General features: G+C 38.5%; 2 protein-coding genes across 2 annotated transcripts; both read left to right on the top strand.

Annotated features, from left to right (window-relative positions):
- The first annotated feature begins 14,554 nt into the window (after positions 1–14,554).
- Positions 14,555–17,170, top strand: LOC133834597 (ubiquitin-conjugating enzyme E2-17 kDa-like). The gene is made up of 5 exons (XM_062264262.1): positions 14,555–14,711; positions 14,825–14,904; positions 15,462–15,589; positions 16,220–16,324; positions 16,812–17,170. The coding sequence occupies exons 2-5, from the start codon at positions 14,835–14,837 to the stop codon at positions 16,953–16,955; spliced, it is 447 nt and encodes a 148-aa protein (XP_062120246.1). The 5' UTR covers positions 14,555–14,711; positions 14,825–14,834; the 3' UTR covers positions 16,956–17,170.
- A 2,060-nt stretch (positions 17,171–19,230) lies between these two features.
- On the top strand, positions 19,231–23,460 carry LOC133834596 (ubiquitin-conjugating enzyme E2 10). The gene is made up of 5 exons (XM_062264261.1): positions 19,231–19,392; positions 19,490–19,569; positions 21,875–22,002; positions 22,473–22,577; positions 23,018–23,460. Exons 2-5 carry the CDS (start codon positions 19,500–19,502, stop codon positions 23,159–23,161), a joined length of 447 nt encoding a protein of 148 aa, XP_062120245.1. The 5' UTR covers positions 19,231–19,392; positions 19,490–19,499; the 3' UTR covers positions 23,162–23,460.
- The last annotated feature ends 581 nt before the right edge of the window (positions 23,461–24,041 follow it).

Here is a 24,041-nt window from a genome sequence, read left to right as displayed (position 1 = left end):
TTCCCGTTGCCTTTACCGTTGCTGTTGGGTTTTGACCCATTAGTGGCTTTGGTGGGGTCTTCAGTCCCCTTGTCTTTGCTTGGGGTCTTTCCCTTGCTGGCAATGGCATCCTCGAGCTTGATGTATCAATCATCTCGATCCAAGAATTCTTGGGTAGTCTTAACCCCATGTTTCCTGAGGCTACTCTAAAGAGGTGTACGACGCCTAACTCCTGCAGTTAGGGCCATCATTTTGCCTTCATCCCCCACTGTTTTGGCTCCAATAGCTGCTCGCATAAAGCGCTGGACGTAATCTTTAAGTGGTTCTCCTTCTTGCTGGCGTATCTCAACCAGTTGGTTTGCTTCAGTTGGGTGCACACGACCCGCATAGAATTGTCCGTAAAACTCCTTTACGAACATCTCCCAAGATACAATACTTGCAGGAGGGAATTTAAAAAACCACTCCTGTTCAGCATCAGACAGTGTTGCAGGGAAGATCCTGCACCGAGCGTCTTCGGACACCTTCTGAATGTCCATCTGTATCTCAAACTTGTTGACATGAGATACCAGGTCACCATACCCGTCAAAGTTTGGAAGTGTGGGCATTTTAAACTTGCTGGGAGTTTCTGCCACAGCTATCCTCTGAACGAAAGGAGTGCCCCTTCTCCTGTCGTACTTGATGTGAGACGTTCTTCCCCCGACCAGTTGTTGCATTGCCTGGTTCAGGGCATCTATCTGGGCTTGCACAGCTTCGGGAATCACCGGGGCCTCTGCTGCTGGGGGAATGTACTCGTCGTGTCATTCCCGGTGGTCATTGAGTACATCCCTTAAGTATTCGTCTCTTCGTCGTTGCTCGCTTGCTCCGAGCCGGTTAAAGACGTTGTTTTGTTTGGGCTGCCCCCCAGCGTTACGTCTCGCTTGTTGGTCTTCTCTAGGTGGTGGGCTTCTGCCTCCACCTCTCTCTTCATTCCTCCGACCGGCATTCCCTCTGCCTGAGTCGGCCTCATTATAGCCATGGCCATCTCTGAACCTCGATTGTCTATGGTGGGACCGACTGTCCCCTCGGTTGCCTCCTCGGGCTGGAACTTCCAAAGCGTTAGGGAGAGGCCTGCGCTGGTCAGTAGGTCCCCGTGCATTATCATGCCGTGGGGGGCCCCTGACCGCAAAGCTTATCTCCGAGTTCCTTCTGTTGCCAGAAGGACGCTGCCCCCTGCTCGATGGGTTCGGCTCTTCACCCCCTTGGCGTCTAGGACTGCGAGGCTGCTGCCCAGCCCTATTCTGCCTTGGCTGTGGGGGATTTCCTTGACCAGCCTGGGATGGAGGCTGCATTTCAGGATCCCTTGGTGGGACATCATCCTGAGGCATTGGTGGCTGCTCCGGCCTTTGAGGGCTTGTTGGCTGGATTAGAGGGCTAGGATTGGGACCCCTTTGAGGTGGCCCATTCGAAGGTTGATCGGGCTGTGAGGCAGGTGCAGCCTGATTCCTAGCCAATTGCAGGGCTACTTCGAGGGCTGCCATGGCCTCCCTCTGACGATGGTCCATCTCCACCTGTCTTTCACTCAGCTCTTGGCGTTGGCGCTCTATTTCTTGCTGCTGTTGCGCTATAATCTCCGCAGCACTTTCTTGACTGACCCTCAGATTGGCCAATTCATCTTGCAATACCCCCAAGGTATTTCTCAGCGTTTCAGAGTCTAGTTCCTCCTCATCAAATTCCAAGTGTGGCTCATTTTCAACCATATTCGGAGGAGGAAGTTGAGATGGTGCAGCGCCAGCCGCCTGCCCAGTCTTCTTTGTTGTTTTTGCCATTAGTGCTTCAACAATCTCGTCTCAAGCTCTCAATGAAAGCACCAGAATGTTGACCCTCGATTTGGTCAACTGACACGGAGTCAAATACTTGATGTGAATGAAGGTGTTGAAATAAATCTAATGGAAAAAACAGTAAACGACACAACAAATTATAGTGGTTCGGCCCCACGAATTGGTAATGACCTGCGTCCACTTAAGCTATTATTGATATTAATTCTCAAAGGAGTGATCAAAGAACTAGGGTTCTCCGAGTTTCACATGCCTTAGAGAGATGAATCATACAATCGTAAGATAATAGCTCTAATTCTCTTGTAAAGTATACACTTAAATCAGCCAAAAAAGGTCCATTCCTTGAGCTATTTCTCTCTATTTATAGGCTCAAGGAGGATTACACGAATTAGTTACAGATATTCTTTCCTAAATAATTGGATCATCGTGGATCACGGGAGATAATCTCGGATATGATTACAATTGTACAAGATTATCTCAAAATATATGGAGTATACAACCAGGCTGGTCGTATATAAAATCCAAATGTTATGTGAGGGGAATCTCATTGGTCGATGGTCGAACAGAACTTCGGCCAGGTGTCAGCCACGTGTTAAAAACGCTTGCCACGTCACCCATGCCTTCTTTTTGGATAACAACTACCAAGAGTCCAAATAGCTTAAGGCCGATCTGATCGCGAGCAGAAAGGAGACTGAGGAGCTGGAGGGGCATGTCAAAAGTTGCCCTAGCATCGGGGATTGATGGCGCGGAAAATGAAGCTAGAACCACTGTCGACCAGGACATTCCTCAAGACCCTCCTGCCTCATAGTACTTTTATTTTTCTTTAACTTTATCTTGTAGATACACGACCTACGAGTCGTGATGTAAAGACAATTTCTATCTTTATTGTTGTATGGGCAACTTTTTTCCTTTTAACAAACAAATACATCTGAGCAGTGAATGCTCGAGGTGTAAAGGGGTTCCTTTTTTGATATTATAAAACTTGCATTTTATTATAACATTTGTTCGTATGATCGAACTTAGCATAGTACTTTGGTTTGATTTAACAAAATAACAAAGTTTTGAAAAATACTATAATTACCCTGGCATGCTTTCACTTATTTTGCTCGTGTGTTTACATACCTTTTGATATGCTTTGCTTACTAGGTACCTTATATGCCCCCCCAAGTGATTGATGAGCTTTAGGTTCTTAGTCACTTGCCTTGACTAGGACCTGTTCGAACATTTCTGCTCGGAATAAATACTTGTAAAAATGAAAATATAGCAAAACAACACACGTATTGAGCAAATACTTGTAATAAATACAATAGTTTGGCAAGATTGACTGGCTGCGCACAATCCCTTTTATTTCTCATAATAAATGGACAAATCGTGTCTATACGAGTTATCAATAAAATGACCTTACACTTATAAGCAATCAATCATAAAAATGACTACCCCTTGTTCATAAACTTGTAAAAAGTAAAATTAATACAAGCCAATTCTTTAAGAAGAATTGTTTATTGATAGTACTTGTGCAGGTGTTCTCCATTCCAATAGTGAGGAATGAGATCTCCATTCAAGCGAGCAAGTTTATAAGTGTCTAGATAGAGGACTTCTTCGATTTGGTACGGTCCTTCCCAGTTAGGTCCGAGTACTCCAGCGACTTGGTCACGGGTGTTAAGGAAAACTCTTCGTAGCACAAGATCTCCCACATTAAATTTTCTTTCACATACTTTGGAATTGAAATACCGGGCGGCCTTTCGCTGGTAAGCTACCACTCAGAGCTGGGCTTGCTCGCACTTCTCATCGACCAAATCCAGAGATTCCATCAATAACTGGCTATTAGAGCCTTGATCGTACGTCATCCTCCGATGTGATGGCAAATCTAACTCAACAGGCAACATAGCCTCATATCCATAAGCCAAGGAAAATAGAGTATGGCATGTTGCTGTTTGATGGGATGTTCTGTACGACCAGAGGACTTCAAGCAATTATTCTAGCCATGCCCCATTTGCTTCCTTAAGCCTTTTCTTTAGAGTATCCTTTAGCGTTTTATTGACTTCAAGCAATTATTCTAGCCATGCCCCGATTTGTCTGTTTGCTTGAGGGTGAGCAACTGAAGAAAAGCTTTTGATAATTCCATGCCGCTCGCAAAAATTCGTGAATAGATCACTATCGAACTGTGTGCCGTTGTCTGAGACAATTTTTCTTGGCAATCCATAGCGACACACAATGTTCTTGGCCACGAAATACAGTACTTTCTTGGTCGTTATGGTTGCAAGTGGCTCAACTTCGGCCCACTTTGCGAAGTAATCAACGGCGACCACAGCGTACTTGACGCCGCCTTTCCCTGTGGGCAAAGATCCGATTAGGTCTATACCCCATACTGCGAATGGCCATAGACTTTGCATCTGTTTTAGTTCATTAGGGGCTGCTCACGAAATCTTGGAGAATCTCTGGCACTTGTCACAGCTTCGCACAAATTCCATCGAATCTTCATTCATTGTTGGCCAGAAGTATCCTTGCCTTAGGATCTTTTTTGATAAACTCTGCCCCCTAGCATGGTCCCCACAAAAGCCTTCATGGACCTCTCTCATCAATTCTTTGGCCTTCTCTTTTGAAATACACCTGAGGAGTGGCATTGAGTAGCCCCTTCGGTATAGGATTCCATCGACCAGGATATACCTAGCAGCTTGTCGTTGGAGAGTCCTGGCTTTGTTTCTGTCCGTCGGCAACACACCATGTGTTAGGTACCCTATGTAAGGTGCCATCCAAGTATCTGCCGCCTGAATCACCAGAGAGGTTTCTTTTACTTGGATGCTCGGTGCGGACAACCGCTCAACAGGTACTATATTCAGGATGTCAGCATCTTTCGCACTTGCTAGTTTGGCCAAAGCATCAACGTTTGAATTCTAGTCGCGAGGTACTTGCTGGAGGGTATACTTCTCAAACTGGGCCAACAAATCTTTTGCTTTATTTAAGTATGCAACCATCTTTAGACCTCGAGCCTGATATTATCCAATGATCTGATTAACCACCAACTGGGAATCACTGTAGACTTCTAGTGACTTTATGTTCATGTCTCTGGCTAATCGTAACCCGGCGAGCAGCGCTTCATACTCCGCTTCCCTGTTGGACACCGAGAAGTTGAATCTGATTGCGCAGTGGAATCGATGCCCTTCAGGCATTATCAAAATCACTCCAGCTCCAGCGTGGTGCTCATTAGAAGAACCATCTGTAAACAACTTCCAAGAAGGAGTTTGGATTTGAGGTTCAGGCTCTTTCGTCCCTTCTGGCTGCTCGCTATCTGGAAGACCAGTGAGCTCTGCAATGAAGTCAGCCAGAGCTTGTCCTTTTACTGCTGCTCATGGCAAGTAAGAGATATCAAACTGCCCAAGTTTAACCGCCCATTTCATAATCGGTCCGCGGCTTCTAGCTTCTGCAGAACTTGCTGTAGAGGTTGGTCGGTCAAAATTGTGATTGGGTGAGCTTGGAAGTATGGCCGCAACTTTCTGGATGCTAAGATCAGGAAATAGGCTAATTTTTCAATAGGAGGATATCGCAGTTCTGCTCTTATTAGCCTTTTGCTTACATAATAAACGACCTTCTACATGCCCTCTTCCTCTTTTACTAGAACAGCACTAGCAACATATTCCGTGATCGCCAAGTAGATGAACAAAGTTTCTTTAACAAACGGCTTCGATAGAATCGGTGGCTGCGACATATGAGTCTTTAAAGCTTGGAAAGCCCGCTCGCACTCCTCCGTCCATTCGAACTTCTTGCTGCCTCTAAGTAGATTAAAAAATGGGACGCATTTGTCCATCGATTTGGAAATAAATCTACTGAGAGCAGCAATTCTTCCAGTTAAGTTTTGAACATCCTTGATTTTTGTTGGCGATTTCATATCGATCGGGGCTTTGATCTTCTCGGGATTGGCCTCAATTCCTCGTGAGTTTACTATGAATCCCAAGAATTTCCCTGATCCAACTCCAAAGGAACACTTAAGGGGATTCAGCTTCATCTGATATTTATTCAAGACGTTGAAACACTCTTGCAAGTCCCCTACATGTCCTTCTTACCTTTTCGACTTAACCAGCATGCCATCAACATATACTTCCATGTTTGTACCAATCATCTCCTTGAACATGCGATTGACTAGTCGCTGGTAAGTTGCACCAGCGTTTTTCAAATCGAAGGGCATTACTTTGTAACAGTGAAGCCCTGTATCAGTCTGAAAGCTAGTGTGATCCTCATCAGGTGGATGCATACTGATCTGATTTTTACCCGGAGTATGCATCCATGAATGAGAGGATCTCGTGCCCTGCAGTGGCATCCACCAGCTGGTCGATTCTAGGGAGTGGGAAACAATCTTTAGGGCAAGCTTTATTAAGGTCTGTGAAATCCACGCACGTTCTCCACTTTCCATTTGACTTGGGAACTAGTACGGGATTAGAGACCCACGATGGATAAAACGCTACCCTGATGAATCCATTATCCTTTAGCTTCTCGACTTCTTCCTTTAGAGCTTTTGATCTATCTTTGTCGAGCAGCCTCCTTTTTTGTTGTACTGGTGGAAAACTCTTGTCTATGTTCAGGACATGGCTAATGTCTGCAGGGTCTATTCCAATCATGTCTTTATGCGACCAGGCAAAGACTTCCCAGTTTTTCCTTAAAAATTCCACCAGTTCTTGTTTCGTTGTTGTCTCTAAGTTTTTACCGACTTTCACAACCCTGGTCGGATCTATTTCATCGAGTTGGACCTCTTCAAGGCCCTCGATGGGTCCTACTTCTTCATCAAAATCCCCAAAGCAAGGATCCAAATCCTTGTCCTCACTTTGGGCAACGCCTTATTTGGTGACACAATCACCTGATTGGGCTTGTACATTACTAGCCATTTGCAACTCCTTCCCGGCAGTTTCCCTCGATCCACCTTTCTTCGCCTTAGATATTGAGGTGCTGTAGCACTCCCTCACTTCTCATTGGTTTCCCAATATGCATCCTACCCTTGCGTCAGTTGGGAATTTCATGGCAAGGTGCCAAACCGAGGTAACAGCTCGCAGGTCGACCAAAATTGGCCTCCCAATTATAGCATTATATGCTGAAGGGCAATCAACTACTATGAAAGTAGTGAGTAATGTCCTATTTGCAGGCACAATTCCTGCTATAACTAGGAGCCTAATCGACCTTGTCGGCGTGAGCCCTCCGCCAGAAAAACCATATATGGTTTGGTTGCACGGCTCCAAGTCCTTGACGGACAACTTCATCCTTTCCAGTGAAGACTTATACAAGATGTTGACTGAGCTTCCTGTGTCAACCAACACCCTCTTAACCATCATGTTGGCAATTTGGACGTCAATGACTAGCAGATCAGAGTGTGGGAATCGGACGTGCTGAGCATCGTCTTCAAAGAAGGTTATCAACTCCTCCTCTGTTCGAGCTTTCTTCGGTGCTCGATCCTCCACACTCATCATCTCGATGTCCTGGTCATGGCGTAAGGTTCGAGCGTATCGCTCCCTTGCCTTCCCACTATCCCCTGCAAGGTGTGGGCCGCCACAGATGGTGAGTAACGTACCTGCCACAGGAGCTGGCTGTAAAGGTGGTGGGCGTTGGCGTGCAAGCGCCTGATCGTTGCCACCTTGAGCCTCTCGCTGAGACCCTCATGCGGCTCATACATATCTCCTTAGGTGTCCCTGTCTGATTAGGAACTCAATCTCGTCCTTCAACTAGTTACACTCATTGGTGTCATGAACATAGTCGTTGTGAAAACAACATAATTTTGTTGTATCTCTCTTGGAGATATCCTTCCTTATAGGTGTGGGTCGCTTATATGGGACATTAGAGTTGGTCGCCTGGTAGACCTCTGCTTTACTCTCGACAAGGTCCGTATAGTTGGTGAATCTCAGCTCATATCTATTGCCTTTGGGGCGTTTATTTTCAGATGTTGACGGCTCATTGCCCGCCCTTTTTCCACCATTTTTGCCATTTCCGTTCCCGTTGCCTTTGCCATTGCCGTTGGGTTTATCTAACCCATTGGCGGCTTTGGCGGGATCTTCCTTAGGTCCCTTGTCCTTCGTAGGCGACTTCCGCACGTTGGCGATCGCATCCTTGAGCTTGATGTATCGATCAGCTCGATCCAGGAACTTTTGGGTACTCTTTACCCCATTCTTTCTTAGGCTATTCTAGAGGGGAGAATGGCGTCTAACCCCAGCAGTTAGGGCCATCATCTTTCCCTTGTCGCCCACTATTTTGGCTCCAACCGCTGCTCTCATGAAACGCTGGACGTATTCCTTTAAGGGCTCTCCTTCCTTTTGGCGTATCTCGACCAGTTGGTTTGCCTCAGTGGGGTGTACGCGACCCGCGTAGAATTGTCTGTAAAATTCCTTTACGAACATTTCACATGATACTATACTAGCAGGAGGGAACTTGAAGAACCACTCATGGGCAGTGTCAGATAGGGTGGCGGGGAAGATCCTGCAGTGGGCATCGTCCGACACCTTCTGAATATCCATTTGTATCTCAAACTTGTTCACTTGAGATACTGGGTCCCTGTACCCGTTAAAGTTCGACAGTACTAGCATTTTGAACTTGCTGGGGTTTCTGCCACAACAATCCTCTGCACAAACGGAGTGCTCTCCTCCGGCCGTACTCTATGTGGGACGTCTGACTCCAGACCAGCTGCTGTACTGCCTGATTCAGAGCATCAATTTGAGCCTGAACCGTGTCTGGGATTGTTGGGACGACTGGTGCCGGAGGTAGGGCTGAGCATAAAATCCAAAAAACCAAAAAAACTTAGTACACCGACCTTCCGAACACCGAAAAAACCAAAACTAATTAAACCGAACACCGAAAAAACCGTTAACGACGTAAACCGCCACTGTTCGGTCGGTTTGAAAAATATGTGTGGACTGACCGGTTTGAAACGAAATCGACCAAAATTATAAATATATGTAGGTTATGTTATGCTTATGGACTTTTAATTATGTTTTCAAACTTTTAAATTTGTGAATGTAACTATGTTCTATGTATTTGTGTTTTGAAAAAAGCATAAAAATGGATTCCAACAATCTAAATTTTTTAGTTTTTTTTTTAACTAAAACTTTTTCAAAAATTATGGAATTTAAAAAAAAAAAAAAACTTTGATTTGGTCGGTTTAACCGACCAAACCGCGATCCAAAACGGTCGGTCGGTTTTTAGATTGCACCAATCCGGACCGAAAACCGAATTCTGGATTTAATAATATGAAAAAACTGCCCAAATCGACCGATGCTTAGCCCTAGCCGGAGGAGCGTACTCATTGTGCCTCTCGCGCCTGTCGTTGAGCACGTCCCTCAGATCATCGTCTCTGCGCCTTTGTTCGCTAGCGCCCAGCCGATCAAAGACGTTATGCTGTCGGGGCTGCCCCCCAGCGTCATGGCCCGCATGTCTATTTTCTCTCGGTGGAGGGTTTCCATATCCACCTCTTTCCTCACACCCTCGACCAGCATTCCCCCTGCCAGAATCAACCTTATTATAGTCATGGTCATCCCTAAATTGCGGTCGACTATGGCGCGACCGGCTGGTCACGATGTTTCCTCCTCTGGCTGGCATCTCCTGAGCGTCAGGGACACGCCTGCGTTGGTTGGTGGGTCCCCGTGCATTATTATGCAGTGGGGGGCCTTGACTGCAGAGCCTGACTTGTTGTGTCTTCTGTTAGCAGAAGTCCCCCTGCTCGGAGGATTTGGCTCATCGCCCTCTGGGCGTCTAGGGCTTCGGGGAGGCTACCCGACCCTATTCTGCCTTTGGCGCTGGGGATTGCCGTGACCAGCTTGAGAAGGTGGTTGTTGTTCAGGGTCCTGAATTGGGACATCTTCCTGAGCAACAGGCAGTTGCTCCGGCCTTTGAGGGCTCGCTGGCTGAATTGGAGGACTCAGATTTTGGGCCCGTTGTGGTGGTGCATTTGGTGGCTGATCCGGTTGAGAGGCTGGCGTAGCTTGTCCTCGGGCCAACTGAATGGTTGATTCAAGAGCGGCCATGGCATCTCTCTGCCGACGGTCCATGTCCGCCTGCCGCTCATTTAGTTCCTAACGCTGGTGCTCAATCTCCCTCTGCTGCAGCGCCAATGTCTCTCCTACATTATCCTGATTGGCCAACTCTTCCTGCAACACCCCCAATGTTGCCATCAGCGTCTCAGAACCCATTTCCTCCTCTTCAAAATTCAAGTGTGGTTCATTTTCAGCCACATTTGGAGGAGGAGGTTGAGATGACGCAGTGCCAGCAGTCTGTCCAGCTCTCTTGGATGTCTTCGCCATTTGATATTCTTAAAGCTTTTTTATTTATCTCTCAATGAAAGCACCAAAATGTTGACTCTTGATTTGGACAACGACACAGAGTCAAATAAATGACAAAGAACGAAAAAAGAAATCAAGAAGATAATCAAATGGGGAGAAAGTGACACAAGCGATTTATAGTGGTTCGGCCCCAATAAGGTGGTAATGACCTACGTCCACTTAGTATTCTTATTGATATTGAATCTCAAATTGTGATCAAAGAACTAGGGTTCTTGAGTTTCACAAACCTTGGGAGTAATACAACTTTCGGTGGATAATCACAGTATGCCTTTTCTCTTTGAATACAAAGATTAAAAGTCTAAGAGTCAAAAGTCGCTTCCTTGAGCCCTCTCATTCTTATTTATAGGCTCAAGGGGGTTACATGGGCCAATGGGCCTTAATTACAATTAAGATCAACATATCAAGGTAATAAAAGGAAATATACTGAATATAATTATTACAAGATTGCGTATCTCAAAGGAAGTAAATAGAAGCATGCGACCAGACTGGTCGCACCTAAATGCAAGATCTGATGAAGCAATAATCATCTGGTCGATAGGCAAACAACATCCCTTCACTTCAGAACTGCCACGTGCAAGAAATTCTTGCCACGTCATCAGGAGCCATTTTTGGGTAAACATAATGCACAGCCTGAATAAAATAGAACACAATTACCACTAAAAGGAAAATTAAAATAAATAATAACTACAACTTAAAAAAAACCATACACATCTAAGGAAATCAGTTACTTTAAAAGTTAACTAGCTACTTCACAACATTACAACATATACAATAAAAAAATCAAAATTAAAACAAGAACAATAAAAAATCACAAATAAAAATGATTATGTAGCAGAATTAGAAACAACTAATCACAAAAAAAAACCAGATACATCCAAAAAGTAACCAGTTACCTTGAACATTAAACAACACATGAAAAAGCATACACTGGTGGGGTAACCAGTTACATGTAGACTTATCAAGCTACATTACACCCTATACAAGGCAAAAAAAAAAAAAAACTATAAAACAGTAACACAAAAAATCAAGCTTAAAAATGATTACTGACAATCATTATAAACAAAAACTCACAAAAGAAAGCGATTACATACCAAAAGTAACCAGTTACCTATAAAATTACACAACACATGAAAAAAGCATACAACCTATACAAACCAAAAACATATCGAATATAGAAACAAGAACAGTTAAAAATCACAATAAATGATCACTTAGAATCATTAAAAACAGACAATGTAAAAAATGAACAAATTATTTGTCAAAGCAACCGGTTACCTTAACAATTAAACAACACAGTTAAAATATCAATAACCTCAAATGAACCAATTACCTATAACAAAAAGAGATATAAATAAATCACAATAAACAAAAAATATAGTAACCGATTACTGAGCATATAAAAATTTGTTCACAATAAACAAACTAAACAACCTACTAAGAAAAAACAACAACATTGAAACATGAAAATAAGAAACTAAAATACCTGATTGTTTGTCTCATCGATAATCACAGGTCCACAAGGCTTCAATCCTCCCCCAGGACTTCGAGGAGAATGTCGCACTTTTACTGACGATCCAACCTGATCAGAGGACTTAGAAGAGCCAGCATCCCCTCCCTTTTGAACCATTTCTACACAAACACAAACACAAAAAAAAAAAAAAATCTCAATCATTGAAGTGAAATAAAAACATACTACATAGGTATAACATGTCAAACCTATTATCCTTATTCTAAATCCCAGATAATGTAGCAGACAAGATTTAACAAAGAAATTGAAATTGTTGATTAAGAGTTAAAAAGAAAAGACAGGAATACGTGATATTGACATTTACCTCAAATAGCGTGTACAATGAACTTATCAGGTATCTACATGACAAGAAGCAAGGTCCTCAAATTAGAAGTAAATAATCTCACACTGAATATCAACCAAACGTTTGTGCTTAATTCATGCAATGCAACATATCTGTAGATGGCATTTTTCACAGCAAAAATAGTTGACACTAGCAAAGCTACATAAATATCTTTAGCTCAGTTCAATTCATAACAAATTACTAATTCAATCTCAAACACATCAATTAAGATTATCAATTAAGAATATCACATACTAGGACAGAACAAACAAATGTCACATATTCGTTTAACAAAATTGGACTACGAAACAAAGAAAGAACACTTTTATGAAAATCGTATATAAAAATGCTTGGTTGTTAAACTTTTGTCTTTTAGTTATTTATTTATATATGTCAAGATTTTTTTTTTTCTAAATTAGAAAGCAATATTTTGTGGTCCCTAATTGATGATAGTGGAGACTCGAAACAGCTCGATCAAGAGACTACCTTTCTTTTACGAAAGAGACAAAAATTGAAATGGTGGTTGTTAAAAATTGGGGTGTTTCAAATTAATATACAAATGCATGTACATATATATATTCATACATAGAAAATGTCAACATAAAATGTAATTAACACACTATTAATAAGAAAGAACACTGTTATGAAAATCATATACATATACTTTACTCATTATGCAAAATCAACCGATCATTTGAAAATACTAACTACACAAAATGACAACCACCGCACATACCTCCGTCCGCCTCCGTTCGCAAAGCTGCTGCAAAGATCAGGACACACCACAGTTCGACGACCTTGACATTGCACCGTTTGCCTGCGACGACTGCTGTTCGCCAAGCTGCTGCAATACCGTTCGCCCACCGTTGGAGAAGAAGAAAGGTCCAAACCCTTTCGGTGAAATTGGAAAAAGGGTAAGTGAAAAAAGTAAAAAGTAAAGTTGTAAATAGTAAAATTAATATAAAATTAAATTAAAAATAGATAAATAAAAAAAATCCCAAAAGTTAATTTTTGCCACATAATAAAATAAGTTAAAATAGGTGAAATAAATGAATACGAAATTTCATAATTACCTTTCTATAATTATAGATATAATTATAAATTAAAATATGGCATAATAATAATTTTTTACAAAAATATAGAAAAAAAATCCCATAGAAGAAAATAAAAGTTATAAAACGTCATAAAATAATACTTATAAAAAAAAACCATATTTGTTAAAACTTTATTAAAAAATCCATATAAAATATAATTTTCACATAGAAAAATGAGTAAAAGTCCCAACACAATAAGGTTAAAGTTCAGCTCCCTTTCTTATTCTCTCTCCAATCAAACTATCCAAAGTTTATCATTTTTAATTTTCTCAGAAAAAAAAAATTATCATTTTTATTTCTTTTCAAATCTATCAATTTTATCTTTTTAATTATTTTTATACATACGGATATGATTTTTATTTGTATTTTGCCTCCATGTAGATACAATAATCCTGTTTTATCATTGTGATCGCTGGTGAGTTGTTGGGCAACATTAATTTTTGGTATCTTGCCAGGGAGATGCTACAACTAAAAATTAGTATAATAAAGTTATTCATTTATTTCGAATTTTGAATAGGAGAATTAGGGTTAATTTACATATACTTCCAAAATATTATATATATATATATACAGTAGGATAAATTATCAATTTTTATATGGGTTTAGATGTACTATTACAAAATATATAGTTTGAACTATTAGTTCTCAGAGCCTCGTCTTGGACTCAGGCGTGTCAGAACGACGCCTATGACTCATTTAGCTCAAGAAGCCCCAATTTATAATTTTTTTTATTAAAATAAATATAATTAAAAATTAAAATTATATAATTTTGTTGACTCCTAGATCTAATTTTTATTAGGGTCCAATGATCTCAAGGTCGGCCTTATTAGTTACAAGAGAATATATTGAAACTAATATCAACATAAATAATAATAATAATAATAATAATAATAATAATACGACTCTAACCAGACTTAAATAATGGGATTTAATACGGTCAATATCAATAATTTTATTAATAAGAGGAATAAAAAACCGAGAAAGATATTGATTTGAGCCTAGAGACTTTCATGGTCTTGCTTGAGGCTACGAGAGTATTACGAAGGTGGGTGGCATATCGTCGGAGGTTGTACGAGGACGATTTTGCCATTCAAAACCGAGAAGAAAGAAACTAGGAGAGAAGAAGAGAGGAGAATGAGAATAATAAGGAGGAGAGTTTATGTATGTCCTTAATTGATTGTTTTTGATACTCACCAACCCAATTAACCAACCACTTCAGCCTCAATTGGTTGTTAATTTTAATTATATTTTAAATTCAATTAAAAAAAACCAGTATATCAAAATAATAGTACGAAATAAATAATTTAAAATTGTACAATGTTTTATCAAATTTGCGTCAGAGTTATGTGATGTAATAACTGGACCAGCCAACCTCCAAAACCGAAACGGAAAGTTACCAAAATTTGGTGGAAAAAAATCAGTAGAAGTAAAGATAGAAAAGGTGGGACCCAGGATCAGAATAAGCCAATGAGAAGGCCGAATTCGCATTGAAGGAGGCGGGCGCAGGTAGTGTCGCCCACACTGAATCATTGACCCCTCTATTTCGTCTTCCTGTCATCATCCTCTTTCTCTTTCTCTTTCTCTCGTTCTATTCTTCGGTTTCAGGGCACCAAATAAGCTGAAAGGAGGATCTATCGCAACCTTGCCACTTGCTCTTTCTCTCAGGTACGTTCGGTCTCTTCTTCGATCCATTCCTCTTTATACCTGTGTATCTATGGTTTTTGGTTTTGACTTTTGATCTGCGATGACGTGATGTGATTTTGGATTTTGGGAATTAGGGTTTCGCAAATGGCTTCGAAGCGGATCTTGAAGGAACTGAAGGATTTGCAGAAGGATCCTCCTACTTCTTGCAGTGCAGGTATTTATTTCTAATTTATCTTGAAGCTATTCGCGTGTATATGTGTAGATACTGAAATGATTTTCAAGCTGATTATTTGGTTGATTTCGTTTTCTTTGTTGTTTCTCTTTTAGAACTAGGTTACACGGTTGTTGTGTCAAATTATTTGACCAATGGCTTTCTTTCTTTTTTGTTTGTTTGCTCTAAGATTTTTAATTGGTACGTGAAATAACTGTGGTGAAATTCTTGAGTTCATACAGGATCTGTAAAAGGATTCTCATAGGGACACCAATTCTTTGCACCGAAATCATGTGGCATGATTTTTAATCATCATTTTAGTCAGTATGGCCCACTTTGAGATAAGATTTACAATTTTGGTGCATTAAATCGGTGAGCGATACTCGATTCTTGAGTATTTTGATGATGTGTATGATGAATCTTGTTCTATGATGATGCCCTTCATGTGGTTCTTTGTGCTAGTTTAATGATTTTGACTACAATCATGTAAAAAGTAAAGTTCCTGTTGATCATCAAGCTTCTTGTTAATATTGTTTGTTGCCTTTGTAAATATATTACAGGTCCTGTTGCAGAAGATATGTTTCACTGGCAGGCAACAATTATGGGACCTCCAGATAGTCCTTATGCTGGAGGTGTTTTCCTGGTTACTATCCATTTTCCTCCAGATTATCCCTTTAAGCCTCCTAAGGTACCGTTTCTTGCTCCATTGTTTGCTATTTTTTGTATAATAATTTCACTGGTCTCTTCTCCATCGTTCTTAATTTCTTGCAACATTGATTTTTCATTTTTATTCTAAGTTTAAAATGTTTCTTGGGTTACCTCTCATTACATATCTTTGTTCATATTCTTGTGCATAAGCATTGTGGTCACCTTTCTTTATTGGAATACTGCAATCTCTCTCTTTGTGTGTGCCTTGGGGTGGTATTATTGTTCCAAGAATAACCAATATTGTTGTGCGGAAATTAACTTATAATATAATAGATGTGGGACCTGGGACTTCTTGCTTTAGTGTCGAGGCAACTGACAATGGCCATGATTATACCTGGTTTATTTTGTGTTTGCATAATTGCTTTTAACTTCATTCTACTTGTCCTTGAACACTCTTTTGACTCTTTTCAGTTATTGAATTCATTCACAACCTGTCTTAAGATTACATGATTGAGGTTAAATTTTTTATGGGCTATATTCTAGCATGCTAAGCTACTCTGCACCATGTTTTAATCATTTAAAACTGTTATTCTGGTGAAGCATTGCTATGGATTATAGAAGATCCAGTTCTCTCTCTCTCTCCCTTTCTGACATTGATGATCTTTTGCAGGTGGCATTTAGAACAAAGGTATTCCACCCGAATATAAACAGCAATGGTAGCATTTGCCTTGACATCTTGAAGGAGCAGTGGAGTCCAGCTCTAACCATCTCGAAGGTTTTTGTCTTATAACCCTGAAATTTCCAATCTAGAATAAAAGTCAAACTTTTTTTTTTGGTAGGGGATACAAGTGCATTATCTTCAATTTATAACTATTTCGCCACTATAGAATCGACACAGGGTCCTCTCTCTCTCTCTCTCTATATATATATATGTATATATATATATATATATATAAAAAGGTTCAGAAGATGGCCACCACCTACACCGCAGATGAGTGATGAAATATATATATATATATTCATTAGAATTTCTCCACTAGTCTCTCTCTGACTGCATTGGAGAGAATGGTGATTAGTTGATTGCCAAATATCATTAAACCTTGTTACTTAGACTAGTAAATAGTAATATGTTTCCTCTTAAATCATTCTTTGGTAGTGCACATGAAAAATGTGGTTCAATTAACTCTTTCAATGAAGTTAGTTCTTCAGATTGATCTGTTTATGTTAGAGAGAGTTATTGATCTTTGATTTTTTATGTTCAGGTGCTGCTTTCGATTTGCTCGCTGCTAACAGACCCGAATCCTGATGATCCACTGGTGCCGGAGATTGCTCACATGTACAAGACAGACAGGACCAAGTACGAGACAACTGCGAGGAGCTGGACCCAGAAGTATGCCATGGGCTAAAGGAAATATGGTATGTGCAATGGGAGGGCCCTATTATTGTAAGTGTTCGATCATTTGGCGTAAAGATGAATGTTCTTCTGTCTCTTGAAACCTGAAATGTACTAAGGAAGAGGTCCATAGCTAGCCTGTTGGTTGAAAAATGAAAAGAAACTCGTGTTATTTTCCAATTGTTTGTAATGTGATATTAAGAACAATGAGCTGTGTCCTTTCCTCCATTCTGGTGCATTACATTACATATCTTTTCATCTAAGATTTTACTCAGCTATGAAGAGTCCACTGTCCACTTAATAATGAATGGAAAATCTGAAACTGTTATGTAATTTCAGGTCAAAATAGCAAGTCAGTTAAACTATTATAGGAGGATAATGTGGATTAATTGGTAAATGCATGTTAGTCAAACTTTTCAGACCATTTTTTAGTGTACAATTTGCGTATATGTAGACTGATAATAAATACTCCATGCCTATTGCTTAAGATGGGCTCATATTTTTCTTCTTCTCTTTCTTTCATTTTCAAAATTCACCTTTGCTTAATCTTATCGCATCTTATGAAGCTTACTATTTTAGGTGTTTTCGTTTGATCATATTATCTTTCAAACTTTGATCAACATTACAAAAGGTGGCATGTTTTTTTTGGGCAATGTGACATTTTGTGCCTTGGGGTGCCTCGCAGCATTAATAATTTTATGGGACAATTTGCAAATGATTTTTTTTTAAGTGTGTTTCGTAAACACGTGTAAAAAGGAAATTTATATATAATAAACTATTCAACAACAAGCAACAAATTGTTTTGAGCATAAATTTTTGCGCTAATTTATTTGTTCAATGAGAATCTGACCCCTCACATTTTTTGTAAGGATGTATCCAACTACATGATAAAGCAACGTTAGGTTCATATTTGGTTGTACAAGTAAATATTTAATAGATTAAGAAAAAATAAGACATGTGAACGAATTTCTTATATTAATTCTCCACTCAATAAATAAGATCGTAAAACATTATTATTTTTTTCTAAGTAATACAAAAATATTTAGAAAATTAATTAGGTAAATTAATAATTTTTGTTTAATATCTTTTGTAATTATTGCATAGTAAAAATGATCAAAGATACTAAACATGTTCTCAGAAACTTAACCTAATCTTGAGTTATTCTCAAGACAGGTGGGTGTCCAATTTTCTCACAAGTATGAAAGCAACTTTCTTTCTTTTTCTTTTCTTTTTTTAGGGAAAATAATAATTATTATTATTTTTTGAATGCTCGAAAGTAACATTTTAGGTATAGAATAGTAAAGTCAAATGAGTACAACGTTACAAATTACAAAACAGCTAATTGATTTCAAGAGGTCAAAGGTAATTGTGCCAACAAAGTACCGTAGTATTAGGAAATTTAATAATTTGGTAATAAAGTATTATTTTTGTACCTTTTTTTCTAACAATGCTCATCTGATATTATTTTAAAATCATATATATTAATATTTTAGACACAGATTTGATAAATAAAATTTTGTCAATATAACTAAATTGTCATAAGTTATATGTAATTAAATCATTAAATTTAAAATCAAAATTCATATAATTGAAACCATATAAATTAAATTAGTAAAATTGTAATAGTTAATGTATATTTTTAAAATCTAAAATACTAAATATAGACAATTGTAAAATACAAAATAATAAATAAACATTATTGGAAACCCAAACTCCTAAAATTATACTTTACAAAAATATCAGATAACAAATAGTTACTTGTCTTTTTTTTTTTTTTTGTAATAACAAAAAGTAACGGCAGTAATGCATCCATGATTAAAAGCAAAATATAAATATGCAATCAACGTTGCGAAATGATTTTTTTTAATTATTTTTTGACATTAACATGTTGCGAAATGATTGTTGGTATAATAAATATATATATTTTTTATAAAAGGTTCTATGCTTTTATTAAACGTATTAGAAAATGTTAAAATATGTTCGGATTGTATTTAGAAGAATCAGAAATACTTGATTAATGGGTAATTAGAATAAAAATAAATAATAAAACTGTGGTGGCTTTTTTGGGGAAGGCACTTTCGGCGCCAAAAAGAAAGAATAAAATGAAAAATAATAACGTATAGAAAACGCTAAGAAAGAGTGGGTGGACCCTACCTGAAATAGAATCAGAAATTAGAATAACCCAACCAAGCCAAAGCAATGAGGAGACGAAAGGAAGTCTATTCGTTCCAGTGGGCGGGACCATTTCTTTCTTTCTTTTCTTTTTATTTATTTATTTATTTACAATAGTCATTCCCACACCAAATCCATTCCCCAACTCTCTCTCTCTCTCTCTCTCTTTCTATATCTTCTTCTTCTTCCTCCTCGGCTTTCCATTCACCAACTCATACGAGGCCATCTCCTCCTGCTCTGCTCTGCTCTGCTCAGACCTTCTTCTCTCTCTTTCTTGGGTATGTATTGTATGCTTACGAATGATTCCGTTTGTATAAACATATAGACTGTTTTTGTTGTTGATCTGTGAATGTTTTATGTGGATCTTGTTATTAGGGCTCTGCAGATGGCGTCCAAAAGGATCTTGAAGGAACTCAAGGATTTGCAGAAGGATCCTCCCACTTCTTGTAGTGCCGGTATATCATCTTTCTTTACATATGTATTCCTTATACATATGCATAGATATTCATGTGTGTCTGTATCTTTATTTATTTATTGTTATGATTTTTTGTTCTTCTTTGCCTCGATCATGTATGTTTCGATTGTCTTTTGTTTGTTAGAGAAGGTGAGTTTATTTGCTTTTATTGTATGTGCATGTATGATTTTAGGCTGTGTTAAAAACCGGTGCCCGTTCACTTTTGCTCAATTAGAAGTTAATTGAAAGGGGAAACTAATAAGTTAGAACGATCAAAGAATTTAACTTCAAGAAGTTTACGCCGTGCACATTCCTGAAATTAGTTGTTTTGTTTCTGTTTCCCCTATCCGTTTTTAAATTGGATATAACTACAAAGTAGAACATCTGGGTTCATTAGTGTATGTCAATGGTCTTGCTGTACCATGTATGGGAGAGGTGATCAGTTAGTAGGGGCACACGTAGCTCTTGATGAGATTCTGGAAATAAATGTAGTTTTGTTGGAGCTCAATGGTTGCTGGATATGCTCAAACTGCACCGGTATGATGATGTAATGGACAATTTGTAGAGACATGAAGTCAATGAGCCAGGTGTGACCAACACATCATCAAAGATCTTTATGAATATTGTTAAGAGAACCTTTTGCGGTAGTGATCTTTCAGCTCTGTTGCTAGAAAAGTGGCTTCGTTAGTGGAAAGAAATTTGCCCAATTTGTTATTGGAGAATACATTTACAAACCTCTTGTATGGAAGTTTAGAGAAAAAATGAAAGTGTTTTACACAGTATGGAGTAAAGGGATGTTCTATCATAGACATCACTGATTTCTGCATATGGTAGGAGTGGACAAGGTCGTGAGCTATGGAACTTTTTGTAAAAATGGACTTGGGGATTTGTCCGTAACTCCATATTCCATTGCTTTTATACCGTTTCTCTTAGCTTGTAGGCTGAAGTTGTGCCAGATTGTTGGAGAAGGGGAAGTACTACTGCCTTAGGTTTTGATGATCGAGGAGTAGGGTTCTATGGAAGATCTGTTAGGGTGGGTTAAGAGACTAGATGAGGCTTATAGTCTTTCAAAGATTGCCAAGTGTTGGAGTAATAGATGCTGATAAATTCTTTCAAGTTGTTCCGCATCAACTGTTTATTACTCTTATTATGAAAAATTTAATATTTGCAAAGCCTGAAAGATGTGACAGCAGTTAGATCATTGATGAAAAGCAGAGGAATCAAGATAACTTTCGAAGTCTGCAATAATAGAATTCATACTTTTTCTTGTGGGTGAAAGATCACGTGGAAGGGAGAATGAAGGAGTTGGGTTATGTCTTGGAATTGCTTTTGGAGGAGTACAAGGGGAAGCATCTTCCAGTTCTAGTGGCTATTGTATTTGCAATTGCGGATTCAAAACTGATACACCTGTTTGAATTACAAAGACTTCATTTTTTGGGAGTTTTGTCATGATGATGATTATTGATGGATCAAAAATGTATGTATGGAAAATCTAGGAATTGTGGCATTTTTCTATTGGAAGCCCATAATTGGGCAAAGGAGCTCAAAGGAACGGACATGTCTCAAAAAGTAATTTGATTGTTCAATTTTATTGAATATTTACTGAAAAAATAACATTTATTATTGTGTCAAATTTGGCAATATGCTCTATAATATAGTGTTAAATCTGGCGTAACTCTTAGATTATGTTAAATTTGGCCGAACACTTGGCTTTGATTTAGAGGATTTTTTTTCCTTCCTATTGTGCACAAATATAGAATGCAACACAATGCAAAGATCATATTTAAAGTGGCTAAAATTGGAATTATTGTTTGAGATGATTATTGTTTCACATTTTTCCCAAATGGTATACGCCCTTGTGGAGATTACTAGGTTCATGAATTAGTGCTGCATGAACTTGTAGATGTCAATCAGGCACTCCAGTGGATGTACATGTACTTGCTGTCTAAATTAGCCATATGTATTTATATATATATATTTATTTATAGACTAAATTAGCAGTTGCATGTACTTGTTGACACTTGATAATTATGTTTCTTGTACTGATATTGACAATCTTAGCAAGAGTTGTGCCACTGTCAGATATCTGACAGTAGCCACCCCAATGGAAGGTTGAGATTGGTTAGACTTGTCATTTTTGTTTGACCTTAGCAGTCAAGTAGTCTAGGGTTGTGATTGGCCACATCATCCCAGTTAAGGGTTGAGAATAGTAAGACATGTCAAACAGAACAATTATAATTGTTCTTATTTAAGAAAAGATGTATTGAGTTAATCTTTTCTCCATGTTGCCTTTGATAATTTTACAGGTCCAGTGGCTGAAGACATGTTTCACTGGCAAGCAACAATTATGGGTCCTCCAGACAGTCCATATGCCGGGGGTGTTTTTCTAGTTACCATCCATTTCCCTCCAGATTATCCCTTTAAGCCACCCAAGGTACTTTCTACTTAATCTATGTCAAAAAAGTTGTCACGTTCTCTGATATTCAATGTTAGTGTGATTTGGATTTGAATTGCTAAGTCTTATTATTAATTAATTAGATATTCTATTTGTCTAAATTAATATTGAAATTTGATGAGAACCTGTGGTTTTGTTCTGAGTTTGTACCGATGATTTATATATTTGTGTATGCATGTGTTGTTCATTTTTTTTCCATCTTTGAATGCCGCCTGCATTCCAAGTTTTCAGTAATCACACCAGCCAATTTGTGTATAAAGAATTTAGATTTTCTAGACAGGATTCAGAGCAAAGTTGTTTCTGCATACATAACTACTATACTAGTCTTTTGTTATTACTATCTTATGTCTGAGGGTCATTACAATTTGCCTTTTAACATTTTACATTTCATCTTTAAGGCTCCGTCTCTCTCTCTCTCATACTTAATGATATGGTGCTTTGCTTTGCAGGTTGCATTCAGAACAAAGGTGTTCCATCCTAATATAAACAGCAACGGCAGCATTTGCCTTGACATTTTGAAGGAACAGTGGAGCCCTGCTTTAACCATTTCGAAGGTTTGTTTGTTTGTGACTTGTAATCGTGAATTGAAAATGCGCCGTTTAGACCAGAGGGCACAAAAGAAAAAGAAATTATAGATATGCTATGCATCCAGCCAGCCTCTCTCCCATGTTTCTATATATATATATAACAGAAGATACTGGCAGACATGAAATGATTTTAGCAAATAGAGTAAACCTCACTAGCTGATAAGAAAATACGCTGTAAACCTTGTTAGGGATGCCTTTTCATAAGCTCTAAGAACAAAAAAAGCGGCGGCCAGTCTTTTCATAGAGTGATGTAATGTTAGTGACAAAAATTTACTCTAGCAATTACACTCTATTATGTGTCGTGTCATTTTTAGCCATATATAGTATGGTCACATTTCTGCCATTTTCATATGAAAACATTAGGTTGGAATCAATCAAGAGTGATGTTTAATTTTATTTATCAACAGGTATTGCTTTCAATCTGCTCTCTGTTGACGGACCCAAACCCCGATGATCCGTTGGTGCCGGAGATTGCTCACATGTACAAGACAGACAGGAACAAGTACGAGACGACTGCAAGGAGCTGGACCCAGAAGTATGCCATGGGGTAAAGTTAAAACCAAAAATGGTGGTAAGTCCAGAGAGGAAGGCTCCCTTTTCTATGTTTAGTAAAATTTGGTTTGTTAGGTTATGTATGAATGAATATGTTGGTGAATTGGACTAAAGAAGTGGTCCACTCCACTGTCTGGAAAAAAATGAAGGAAAACAAAAAGAAAGAAAGAAAGAACTATACACATGTTCCTTTATAAATGATGCTTGTATGAGTAGTTGCCTCCGGATTTGTCTTTTACCCTAATATTTATTTTACCAATGGCAATCAAAGCCAAAATATCTCCTAATTTATACATTATTCTGGGTGTTGTATTATTCACCTCTTCTGCTTAACACGTGGTGGGGTGAATTTCAAAATGAACGGTTTTCACAATTTCAAAAAAAGAGCAAATGTGATGTGAACCAATTCAAATCTTGTCCAATTTTGGTGTCTTGATTCATACGAATGACCTAAGAAAAGATGAAAGTAAAGAATTAACGAAACTAATAATATAACATGTATTGCAAGTTTGCAACAAGAATTGAGAGAGCAAGATTTGAATTGGCTCAGAGAATTTTTTTGCTGCATATGCAGAGTTTGGTCAAAACAAGAGGGTTATTAACATTTTAGTTCAATTTGCAACTATGTTTATTTTCATCTGATTGTTACAAAACATTTGAATTTTATGCATTTACTTTATACTTCTTATTTGGACGTTCGAATTATAATTTTTAGTTTGGTTGGTAATACTTGACAAGTATTTTACGTATCATTTCAATGTCATTTATTTCATAACTCAAATATGCAAGTATGACCCATAAAGCACAAATCGCATAAAACAGCATCCCACCAAATCGCTTAATGAGGTGATTTGAAGCGGTCAAGAGGTTATTTGTAAT

Source organism: Humulus lupulus, chromosome 5 (genome assembly GCF_963169125.1).
Source record: "Humulus lupulus chromosome 5, drHumLupu1.1, whole genome shotgun sequence".
Taxonomy (NCBI): domain Eukaryota; kingdom Viridiplantae; phylum Streptophyta; class Magnoliopsida; order Rosales; family Cannabaceae; genus Humulus; species Humulus lupulus.
Note: the sequence above shows the minus strand (reverse complement) of the source record. Positions and strands in the feature narration are given on the sequence as shown.